This window comes from Hemibagrus wyckioides, linkage group LG08 (genome assembly GCF_019097595.1).
Source record: "Hemibagrus wyckioides isolate EC202008001 linkage group LG08, SWU_Hwy_1.0, whole genome shotgun sequence".
Classification (NCBI taxonomy): domain Eukaryota; kingdom Metazoa; phylum Chordata; class Actinopteri; order Siluriformes; family Bagridae; genus Hemibagrus; species Hemibagrus wyckioides.
Window position 1 is genome coordinate 11,717,749 of NC_080717.1, and position 12,981 is coordinate 11,730,729.

The following is a 12,981-nucleotide window of genomic DNA, read 5'->3' on the forward strand; positions in this document are numbered from 1 at the left end:
GCAAAGAAATTTGCTGGATTTAATTATTATTATTTTTAAATACAAAAACAATTTTTGTACAGTTTTAATGTACAGCCTATTGCTGCCACCTTTTTTCATGTATGCAGAAAATATATACACAAATGGATAGTGTTAAGATTCCTTAACTTAATATTTACATGGTGTGATTCTTAGAATTTTTTAATTAAATATTCACGTAACAATAGCAAAACCCATCAACATATTCCAAAATACCCAAGTCTTTGTTCATTACTAACAGAAGGTAAACTATCTAGCTAAATTAGCATGCCTTCTGTTATCTGGCTTATGTTAATCAGATTATGTCTTATGTCTTATATGTATTATTATTATTATTTTTATTATTATTATTATTATTAGTAGTAGTAGTAGTAGTAGTAGTAGTATTTCCTGACAAACCGAAGTACCTAGTTTTACACAAAAGTACTGAAAATCTGCTTTATTATTATTATTATTATTATTATTATTATTATTATTATTATTATTATTATTACATTATTTTTTTTGTTATTTGATTTTTAAATATATAGAATTTATTCAGGCTTCCACAAAAGTCTAAAAAAATTTAAAATCTTGTTTCTGAGTTCAGAGGTACACTATATATAGAAGTACACAACTGGGGATTCACCAAACTGTTCCCACAAAGGTAGAGGCACACGGTTATCTATAATGTCTTTATATGTTGTGGAATGATGAAGTCCACCTCACTAGCCTGACAATGGTCTGTTCACAAAGTGAACCCCATAAACACATGGCTTCCCAAGGAGCCCCAACCTCAACCCAACAGAAGACCATTGGGATGAAGTGGAAAGCAGACTGCATGCCAGCCTTCTCACATCATTGCTCTCACTTACTAATGCTCTTGGGATGAACTGATAAATCCCTACAGCCACACTCCAAAGTCTTCTAGAAGGCTTACTCAGAAGAGTGGAGGTTATTATAGCAGCAAAGAGGAGCACCAATTCTATATTAATGACCATGGATTTTTGAGTAGGATGTTCAACATGCTTGTGTGAGAGCTGGTCAGGTGTTCACATACTTTTGGCAACATAATGCATGTGGTCTTGTACTCTTGTAAACTTCTTAGGTGTAAATATTCTCACAGTAGTCATTGTCACTGTAACAGTACAACTGAGTAGATTCCTTATTTGCATTATTATTACATTATTATTACATTGGACTTTCCTAAAGAGGTCTTTGTAGTCACCACCAATATAGTGAGTCAGTCTGTTCACATGGTTTGTGCAGATAAAACATCTCTCAGTCCATCAAAGATTTACCTACAGTGTTTCTAACAAATTAGCTAGTCTCTAATGTTTTTCTTCATTTGCTTTCTAATTGTTGTTCTGAACAGTTATGGATTAAATTGTTTAGTTGATCAATTACAGATTTAACCTCTAAGTCTACTCGGAACTCCCTGTCATCTACTTATCTTACAACTGGGTGTTCATTCTACTGCTTACTGTCTTTATTACAATATTGCCTGAGGTCTATTTTGTATACATATAAAGTACCCACTAGAGGGCAGTATAAACTTTCACATTCGCACATTAGCTCTAATTTAAAAATGTTTTTATGTGTAATGTAAATAGTAGACCTGTGACACATAGTAGGTCACTTTATGGTCAATCACAAGTACAAGCTTGCATGCAATATAAGGCTTCAAATTATTTCATTATTTGGAGTAAACAGTCAATCAATGAGCCTTGGCCACCCACGACCCTACCGCCAGTTCACCACTTCTCCTTCACCACTTTTGATAGATACTGACCACTGCAGACCGGGAACACCCCACAAGATCCAATCGTCTAGCCATCACAATTTGGCCCTTGTCAATCTTGCTCAAATCATTACTCTTGCCCATTTTTCCTGCTTCTAACACATTAATTTTGAGGACAAAATGTTCACTTGCTGCCTAATATATATATATATATAAAGCACAACCTTCTTCTGGAATATTCATACATTTCTAACAGCTACACTGAAAATATTTTAAATGTATGCATACAATTTCTGGCAAAGCATTCTTAAAGGAAAAAAAACATACTGAAACATTATATTTGCCAAACTATATAATTTCATGATTATAGGGGAAGTATTATCCATGTTTTGCAATTTAAGCGTGTCTGTGGCCTCACTACTGACAGGTGAGAGTCATCAGTCATCAATAAAGTTCATGAAATAAAATTGCTTTGTGTAAAATGTGCCAGAGATTGAGGACAAGAGTCTGATGTCCAATAACCTTTGAAAATATAGTGTATATATTCTTGATGATTAAAAATGGTTAAAAGGTACACTGTGCGAAAACACAGAATTCTTTGTTAATTTTTTTAATATACAGATTATTTTGTGCATAAATGGTACATACTAGATTATAATTTTAGGAATGCCATTTTCAACAGCAACATACAAACCTCTCATATTTTTTGCCCCCGTCTCTTTCGAGAGGCATTTGACATGCAGTGGCTAATTTGTTCTCTGCTTTTAGACTAACTGTAACACTAAGGAGCTACCATGATCTGATCAATAAACGATGCCAACATACTAATAGCTGCCTCCATTCTAGAGCATTTCACACAGTCTGCAAAACATGCTCAACACAAATGCAGGGATACCTAACCCAGCTTTGGTGCTTAGATTGGATTCAATTGAAAACTTCTATCGAACATAAATACAATTCAACAAATGTAAAAGATTCAGTATAGCATTCCATGCCCTTGTCTGAGAATAACTCTAGCCTGCCTAATGTAACCAGAACCACAGTGCCCATTTTGCCCACCTCCTAAAATAGCCAGTGACCAGAGAACACACTTCCACCCCTCCACCCCCCAGTCACAGACATAGACAACTGCCCTGGTACAGTGACAAACCACTATCCTTGGCCTCCTCACTCACTTTGGTTAGCTAAAGCATGAAGATTGGGGTTGCTGCTCTGGTTGGTGGTTTGCTTGGGGTTCCAGGATTTCTATGTTTCTTGTTGGCATTTGGTACGGATTACTGGCTCCTAGCGAGTGATGACTGCGGGTGGTTCAAACAGCTGAGGTCAACAGCATACACTGTAGTTCAAACCAACAGCACAGAGGTAATACACAGAGTCTCTCTAAAAAAAAATAAGACACTGGACAGATAAACAAATTTGAATTGTAAATGTAAAGGTGATTTTGTGACAGCTTTAATTTGATATATGTATTTAAATAACTGAAGTTAACTTGACTTTTGCTTCATATTTTAAGTAATGTACTTTTTTTGGATAAACCTTATGTTTGAAAATGTGTAATCATTTTACAGAAGTTTTAGTAAAAGACAAAACAGCATTTACAGAGTATGGCTTAGTTTAATGAATTTGTTGAATGACTGCTGAATTAGGAAGCTCTGAAGGATCTAGCAACAACATCTATATATATAGAATTATGTAAAATGTTCAGTCAGGAATCTGTAGTTGTCTCGTAGTCTCGTTGGTACATTTGGTTAGAAAGTTATACAACTTATATATTTCCCAGCATTATAAACAACACTCTGAGACAGAAAAATGTTGCATGAACTGAAAACAACCTTTAAAATAAACTCAGCTGATAGTTGCATGGGGGAGAGTCTTGAGCCAAATAGACACTTCTTGAGAAAACTATACTATAAAAATTAAGAAAAGAAAAGTGCTTCAGAATTCAGATCTCTATTGTAATGCAGCAACTGATATCTACACTCACAGTGTTCATTAAGGGCTCTTTGACTAAATAAGCGTTCTTATTTTCCTTAAAAGGGTTCTATTTTCTGAAACACTCAGCTTGTAACATTTTCAGAGAATAGTTAATGGTCCTTATGATGGAAATCACTTATAAAACCTTCTTTTAAGAGTATAAACAGTGGCATAATTCTTAAACCACTGTTGTACAAAGACTACTTCGGGCATTGTGCATTGTTAAGATTGACTTTTGAATTTATTATAGCATTGGAAGAAGCATCCTTCATTGAGTTGGTCCTGAAAGCATAGCCAACATTGCACAAAAAGTACACCAGCACTGCACTGAAACACACGAACACTGTACCTCTTCACCAATAGCTAATCTCAGAACAATCGGATTAAAGCAGTACAGTGTGACTCCCCACAGAGAAGAAAGTGTGCATACCATAAAAACAGACCTGCTATTCTTAACCAAATGTCCAAAATACAAGCAAATTCCATCTTAGTTCCAAACTGTCAACAACATTCATAAACTGCATAATCTCATTAGCAAAGCAGCGCACTGAACACTTTTTCTTTCTTTCTTTCTTTCTTTCTTTCTTTCTTTCTTTCTTTCTTTCTTTCTTTCTTTCTGTGATTTAACTGTAGGGGTTTTATTATGAATATTAGCAAACAATGTATGATTATGGCTTTTCATTAGTTACATATATGCTAGTCAGTGTTAGTATGCTAACGTACAGTACACTTAAAATGAAACAATTTTGTCTTGAAGGCAGTTTGACCCAAACAAACTCGCTGCTATGCTGAAAGGTCACTTTTCTGCCATTAACCTAATACCAGACATAATTCTACCTGGTGCTCTCAGCATGGTAATTTGTGTACTAACAAGACATCATTGAGACATGACAGTGCTGCAAATCTGTCCTCCTTTCAAATCATTAAAAAAACCATATGGTTCCTCTGCCTCATTAATCATTTTATGACGGCTTCTTGTGTGCTGAATCATTTCATATGTATGCTTAAGGAGCCACAGACCACAGCTTCTCACAAGGTTGGATTGGCAGAGGCCCATACTTACAGCACTCAGATCCATGCCCTCAAAAATGCAGCCATTTATTCAAAACTAAAGGTTAACTTCAAAGAGCTTTAGAAAGGTTGTGACATTATGTGATGTTTCAAATTATTCCAGCCAGTCAGAGGTTCTCCACTTGGTTCATATAGTGTCAATATGAGGAGAACTACACAAAAAGAAAATGGATTGTTACATTTTCCATCATCTCATGCACTTTACCTAGTTGTCTTAAAATGCACATTTAAAAGTTGTCTGGTTTCCAACAAGGCACTTCAACTCTCATTCTATTTTCTTCCAGGCCTCAGAGGTGACAAATTCGAGCCTTTCCTTTCTCACTCTCCATCATGAGGGATTTTTCTGGCGCTGTCTATTCCAGAGTGACCCAAGCCAACATGTTTTACTGGCTGTTCTATTCAGTGAGTGAAACCCAAATTTCAGTTTGATATGACAGTGTTTTTGGGTGCTAACAACTGTCAATGCTATTCAACAGTTTCACAAAAATCACAATATTACATCTGCAAATTCCTACACCACAGTGCAAAAAAGTGCAACACTCATTTTAGTTCCACACAATTAAACCATGTATCTGAGTCTAACAATTCATTTGAAAAAAAAAAGAAAAAAACAGCTTTGTGTCAAAACTCTATTAAAATGTAGGAAAGTAGATAGATAGATAGATAGATAGATAGATAGATAGATAGATAGATAGATAGATAGATAGATAGATAGATAGATAGATACTTTATTGATAGGAAATTCCAAAATAAATGAAAATATTAAAACTGGACTGTGCAGAGATGGGCTCCATATCCATAGGATAGACTATTAAAAACTTACGAATAAGAAAAAAAGTAAAAAAAACCAAAACAAAACAAGCAATATAAACCAAAGAAATGTAGAAGAAAAGACACACAGACAGAGCTACTGGATGGGCTGCCATTCGCATCGGCGCCCAGAAAAAGGTAATGAATCACCAAAACCATTTAGAAATAAGACATAAACAATAATCAATATTCAAATTGTTCACATATACAAAAACAATATTATGAATTTTTGTATATTACCTAAAATGCAATAAATAAAATTACATTCTCTTTGGCCAAGCAGTAAGGGAAAGCATTTTTTGCATAGCAGATCCATGCTTGACAAATTTTTACAGCAACTTCACTGCAGGCTTGTTCCGCTCACTGCAGTAGACAGACCTGCTCATGAGTGCGGCAGTCTGCACTATGTTCCTAAAGAAAAGGAGAATCTACTGGAAGAAAGATTACACTGATACAAGGATGGCTGGTGAACTATTTACTGACATACTATATATTGTGCAGTGGTTACATTGGTTACATTGTCCCATAGAACAAAATAAGTAGTGTTGTCTAGGGGTACAAGTATGAACAAAAGGTCTGAAGTTCAGCAATAAATTCAAAATGTGTGAAGTTAAAAGACCCAAGCATTTTATGCTTTTCTGACAGTTTTTCCAATGAACTCTAGCATAACTTTGTGCCGTAAGATGTTCCTTCCCTGCCACTGCCTTGTAAAAAGACTAATAAATAACGATGGGTATTGCCCTTGAACAAAGCAGGATTCTCTTAATAAACAAAATCAAAAAGAAAAATGATGAGAATACTTTGAATTTGTGCAAAGGTACTGTAGACTCATAGACTTCATAGTTCATTGGTGTATAAGGTGAAAGATTCCAAAGATTCCATACATTATTTGCAAAATTCAGCCTCTTGTTCTGGATTGATGATTCTTTGAACTCTGCACACTTTGAAGGACATAACTGTTTTTATGTGCTTGATTCTTTGCTAACGTGAAATCACTCAAATCTGTCTGTCCTGAAAAAAACAGAAAACCCATCTAACTGAAACTTTTAATTATGTTCTTTTTGCAATAATCATTTTATGCCCTTATTTTTGCTTTCCTCTTATTTTTGCTTTTCCTCTTAAGAATATATGTTCTTATTTGTACATACTTATTTACTTATTTCATAACCCTGGGAACTCAAATGTGCAGGTGGATTAATAAGATGCATTCTACAAATCAATAAAAGTACTGGGCCATACACAAAATGTGCTCAGAGATAACAAATCCAAACTCCAGGTTCAGAATCAAGGTCCCAATATGCATTTTACTTTACTTTTTGGGTAAGCAAAAATCAAGTGCATACAGGAAATTAGGTTATACATCAATAAATAGTGCAGAATTCAGGGGGTGGTGTGGTGTCCATGATGGGTGTGACATTACTTTTTTCCACTCATGTTATGTCATTATAGTGTCTCTATTATATCTATTAGATTATATGTATATCAATTATATCCATTATTTGTATTATCTATCAATTATATATAAATGAACTTATGTTTAGTTTTTTATATTAGGTTTTACTTTATTGAAACTAGTCTTGCTCAAGATTAATAATAAATTTGACTGAGGGCAATTTTGTTGAATTTCAAATATTTAATTTTTACTTTATTCACAGGATGTCTTAAGGACTATATTTTATTTGAATTGAGTTTGAAAGTTTGAGAGGCTTTGTTTTTTTGCAATCTTGGCTTCAAATTCACAAATTTAAAATGAAAGAATTGTTTTTTATGTGACTGTAATTATGCTACTGTTTCTGGGCTTATAATCACAGCTAATCAGCCAAGACAGAAAGAATGTATACATGGATACCTTTTCCCCCTGCCTGTTGCAGTTGGTCCTGTTGCTCATCAAATTTATGATGCTACTGCAGGTAAGAGTCACAAAGTAGACTCTAAATATTTACATTTTGTTTAATTTTCCCCTGATATCCATTAGAAAAATGCAAAATACTACTTATGGGGGCGAAGGCAACTGAACTCTCTCCTCACATCCTCTGTGGTGATGTTGATTGAAGACACAGTGGGACTGGGAGATGTCCCTGATGGAGGAGGGGGGAGAGATTTGCGGTGGAAGGACAGGAGTCACTGAGGAAAGATATAAAATACTAGTTATGGGGTATATGAATCCTGGATAACTTCCAGGGTAGAATCTGAGCTGTGATGCTGGGGTTAAACAGTAAAGACGTACTTGTGTAGTGCAACTCTAAATAAGGTGGAGCCAATAGTCATAGAGTGGCATGTCACAGTATTGGATAGGCACCAAAAATCTATGTGCCAGACTGATGATATCCAAATAATATTATAGAGCATGTACCAGGCAGAGAAAGGAATACTCTGTGGACTCTCATTAATTGATAGCTGCAAGGTCAATAGATTGAAAAAGTTCTGTGATATGACCTTTGCAAGAAATCCTGTATTCTGCCAAAAGGTCACTCAACAGACATCTACCCATCAATTTATGCAAGGTGCAAGGTGAGCATGTAAATCTTTTTCAGTTGTAGTGATCACTAACAAAAACAAACATACTAGGACAAAGCACAATGCACCAGGTCCAGCCAATGAGGTGTAAACATCATTCATAGAGCATCATCTACTTAATTGCATATGAATCTCAGTGCTAGGGGTTCTAAGAAGTGTTCGTGGAGTGCTAAGTCACTTTATTAGGTAAGGGCTGAGGGGCCAGGTCTACAGGCAGAGTTGACCTGGCTATGGGTTCCAAATCTTATGATCTATTTGGGAGTGCACATATGCTAGGCTGGTAGATGCCACAGTGCTTATAACTAGTAATAGCAGCACTGGGTCATCTTGCTGGCCTATTTGCTAAAGCCTGTATTAAATGATTATTAAATTAAATAACAGTAGACAGTAGAATCTGGTCCTGATGGACTGTACAAATCTGCCAGGGAGAATGACTACTGGCAATGTGTTGACATGGCACTGGTGAAGGTGTCTTCTAGTGTTTCCCTGGCATATCCCTTCCCTGGCTGCACAGCTCTGGCAGGGAGAACAATAAAAGTGTGCTGACAAAGAATTGATGGAGAGGCTGATTGGACCACCAGCAATTCAATACTTTTAGGAATGTGGAAACATGTTTCAAATTTAGGTGCTGTGTCATATATATGACATAATTCATGTGTCATATATTTGTAATATGTGCTCTGTATCTATTATCTTTATTATTATTATTGTTATTATTTATTTATTTATTTATTTATTTATTTATTTATTTATTTATTTATTTATTTATTATTATTATTATTATTATAAAATTATCATTTTATTTACAGGTACTGTAAAAGAAATACTGAACACAGGGCATGCTGAAGCACCTTCACTTCCCCTATTTCCAGTGTCCTTGCAGGCATTAACATGTCCTATTTATGGTTCAACATATCTTTCTGCCTTCTCTCATTTGTGCCGATGCCCGTGCCAGATGCATCCACTTCCACAATGAAAGGTTTGACAGGATATGGATGCTTGAGGATTAGGCTGGTGGTAATCGGAGTCTTCAAGATAGTGGAGCATGGTCAGCCTTCCATTTTAACCTCTTCATGCCTGTCTTGATAATAGTGGTAAGCAGCTTTCAGAGTGGTCTCGTTCCAGCCGCTCTTAGCAGAGAGGGTCTTGAATTCCAGTCTTTATTTGGCCATGAAACATGGGGTATTTTTCTGGGTTGTGGCTAGGAGCTGTTCACCAATTTCAATTTCATTTCCTCTGAAGAATAATCAAATACGTGGTGGAACAATTCTGTGAAGCAGTTGTATGAGGAAACATGCTTGCCACCCTGTTTCTATACATCAAGAGCCCAGGTGAGTGCTTTGTTGGAGAAGAGGTTAATGAACTGTGCCACCTTGAACTGGTCTGACATTCTGACTTGTATGATGAAGTAAAGAAAGCATTGAGGAGGTATCCTGATTATCTCTTTGGGCGTAAATTGGAAGAGGGAGCTATGGAATATGTTGCTGTTATTGTTGAGACCAATGTAGCTGGAATGGAGGTTAACTTCTCAAGCTTGAGATTGAGCATGACAATTTGCTGTCATTGTTCCTTTAATAGTTGGTTGTATCTATTAATAGTCAAACACTCCTTTTGTCTTAATATGATAGGCAAAGTATTTTGTCAGATGGCAGGGATGGCAACAATTGCAAAGAATCTTATTATTGAAAACCACTGAGTCAAAACCAGAAATAGCAAACAGATGAAAAGCTTCATATGTCAGGTGAAATGTGAGAGCTGAGCAAATACTATTCAAAGTGAACATGTAGTGAGCGTGCTTATATGTGTGTGGAGTTGATTGCATCCAGGTGTGTGCAGTAATCGGGTGACTGTGAACATGACAAGGAATATGGTGTGTTGGTTTTATAGTCCAGGGTGCCCATGTTTGTATGGGGAGGTGCATTGTGAGTAGTTCAATACATAATCTGGTGTAGACATGACATCAGTAAAATGTCAATATGAGACATTATTAGATTATTATTAGTATCTTTGTACTTCTCATTCATGTATTATGATATTCTAAAATGTATTTTTGTATTTTTCTTGCTTTTATGCTATATCTTACTATAATTAAAGCAAATGTCACAAAATAACAAACATGATGGGCATAAATCATGTAAATGACAGCTACTGCTTTGAAGCTTCAATAATACATACAACCTACATACGTTTGTGATCATGCATATCTAGATTGTGTATAATGTCTATAAAAACATGGTGTGTGTGTGTGTGTGTGTGTGTGTGCATGGTTAGTTTTTCGTGGATTCTGGACTATGATTATAGTCCTGGCCGTTGTAGCAAGTGTGACCGGAGGTTTCCTGATAGTATGTGCAGTACCCTTCATCAGCCACAAACTCTACAGGGTGGGTGGTGCTTTTCTCATCACAGCAGGTACAAAGTGCTAAGACGTTTGCAAAAGTTTGCCTGTGTTTTTGTAGCAACATCATGTCCTCGAGCATGTGCATGAGTACATATCTGAGAGCCAACAGAAATAAAAGTCCACATTACAAGAGCACTCAAAATGCTAATAGACACACATCACTGAAACTAGACTCCTTTAGTTTCCAGGATGATGTCAACTGGCACAGATTACATTGGGTATACACCAAATAATTTTTCACAAACTACAAATCTTACCGAAATCAGGATATATGATTCTTCAAGGTGTGAATCTAGGTAATAGCTAGTTATATGTATTATTTATGTTAATATTGCCAACTAAAGCTAGTGTATAAATGTACAGTAGTCAAATCCTGTTTTGTACATTGACTTTTTGGTTATATCTAAAAGTTTCTTTCTCCTTCTATCTTCTGTAGTGAGTCTATTCTCTTCTACCAGCACTTAAATAGAACATTACAGATAATAGAATAGAATAATAGACAATATCTTGACTTACTACAGCTGCCTAGGTTGCATATTCATCCTGGACTATGGTTAAACTTATCACACCAGGTTTATCTATGAGTTTGGATACTGGAAAAAAAAAAATAGAGGATCAACCTGGGATGAAGTTAGGGGTAAACTAATTTTGGAAGAAGAAAGGCTGATATATCCTTATAATATAGGTCAGAATATGTTGTGGTGTTTTTGTTGCATGTTCGTGGTTTTGTTGTAACATCCAATCAAAAAAAAGAATTATACTTAATCATTTAAAGCTTGAATAGAGCAAATGGGGTCTGTATCCACATAACTGTCATAGTGAAATGCCATTGGCCAGACATATAATTTGGTCATTTGCCTTCACATGCCTTGAAAAATGTATATTTACTGGACACCACATAGAAAAAAAGCATTTTTAATTACTGCTGCTCTGTGTTTTTTTCTTATCTGCAGCATGTCTTTTCTTGGTGTTGGTGGGTCTGTTCATACTGTGGAAGGAGTTGGTGGATGTCAGACAATATATTCTACAGGAGAGAGGAAGAATTTGTCCTGATGCCCATCTGGAAGCTCAGTATGGCTGGTCCTTCATTGTTGCAGTGGCTGGTATACCATTGATACTTCTCTCTGGTATTCTTTTCTATTGCATAGGAAGACATCTCCAGAAGCACATTTAAAGAAGAAGTGTGCTTTTATAGACAGTGACTGAGTCAAGTGTATGTAATAAAATGCTCAAATTTGGATTAAGGAGCAAAATGAATCCTGATGTTGCAACTTGTACAGTTTCTGCTTGATACATATAAATGTTTGATAAACACAAAGTAGACTTTTTTGTATTTAAATAAACAAACAATCAATCAAACAAAAAAGAGCCCTGCATTGTTAACTTATGTAACTGAAATCATTATAGTTAGTCACCAATTTACATTGTTATTTAATTCTTTTTTTTTTTTGTACAAGAAGAGTTTTAATCGCAAAATCTACTAAAACCTTTTTGGTTTTCTGAAAACAGAAAAAAAAAAGTTTAGGTGGGATATTTGGAACTCCTGAATTGATTACTTGTGCTTATATAACATAAATTGTCATATACAACATTTATATGACATTAATGAAAAGTCAATTACTATATATTTTCCTTTCTTTTAATTTGAATAGCTGAATTAGGTCTCTGTCTGCCCAACTGGACACTGTGATTCTGTGCAAACATACATGCAATTATCCTTTTATTTCTGCACCATAAATGGCAACACAATATTTTTGAAGTGTAGCCTATGTATATTCCTTTGTCATATTCATATGTTAAATATTTACACATATGCTGCCCACAAACAGTCGCCTGTGATTGAGAACAGCATTGCCAATCTGATCTATAAACATGGGGTGGCAGATTTGGGATGCATGAGACAGCATAGCATTTACAGAACCATTTATACTATGTAATTAACTTCAAAATTAAAAATTTGAAGAAGAAAAAAAATACTTTGATAAATGTTCAGTTATCTACTTTATGGCACTGTCTGTGTATGTTAGAGAAATCCAACGCCTCTGATGTTCACTGGGGGTTGCTGGCCACATAACTTGGACTAAACTGAAGGGGTGAAATGTAAAATGATTCAACTCAATTATTTGCATAGCAACACAAAAAAATGCAAGCATTAAAAGGCATTTTATGGATTGTGGTTGTTCATGTGCATAATCAGCTCTGTCATGCTTCGGGTCAGTTAGCACAGCAGACACACACACACAGACACACACACACACACAGACACACACACACACACACACACACACACACACAGTCACAGCTCTGTTACAGCTGTCATGAACAGATGACCTTGAAAAAGAAGTGAATCCCTTGTGATTCAGTGAAAGCTGCACAATACTGAAACCCAAGCAAACAATGTAAACAATTGAAGACTAAACACCTTCACTCTGACATTTATCCTGTTCCAGAGTGATATCCATCAGGATAAAAA

General features: G+C 35.6%; 1 protein-coding gene across 2 annotated transcripts; it reads left to right on the plus strand.

Annotated features, from left to right (window-relative positions):
- Positions 1-2,852: 2,852 nt before the first annotated feature.
- On the plus strand, positions 2,853-12,635 carry LOC131357387 (transmembrane protein 182-like). Of its 2 annotated transcripts, XM_058396355.1 has the most exons (5): positions 2,853-3,100; positions 5,068-5,185; positions 7,405-7,503; positions 10,382-10,519; positions 11,462-12,632. In XM_058396355.1, exons 1-5 carry the CDS (start codon positions 2,930-2,932, stop codon positions 11,680-11,682), a joined length of 747 nt encoding a protein of 248 aa, XP_058252338.1. In that variant the 5' UTR covers positions 2,853-2,929; the 3' UTR covers positions 11,683-12,632. The 2 variants fall into 2 exon arrangements, with proteins under 2 accessions (XP_058252338.1, XP_058252339.1); XM_058396356.1 differs by lacking the exon at positions 7,405-7,503 and having other exon boundaries at positions 11,462-12,635.
- The last annotated feature ends 346 nt before the right edge of the window (positions 12,636-12,981 follow it).

Excerpts from the sequence above, each read along its gene's own strand:
- LOC131357387 (XM_058396355.1), top strand. The coding sequence starts at position 2,930 with ATGAAGATTGGGGTTGCTGCTCTGGTTGGTGGTTTGCTTGGGGTTCCA. Across the intron at positions 5,186-7,404 it reads TTTACTGGCTGTTCTATTCA|CTAATCAGCCAAGACAGAAA; the intron begins GTGAGTGAAACC and ends TTATAATCACAG. Across the intron at positions 10,520-11,461 it reads TGCTTTTCTCATCACAGCAG|CATGTCTTTTCTTGGTGTTG; the intron begins GTACAAAGTGCT and ends TCTTATCTGCAG.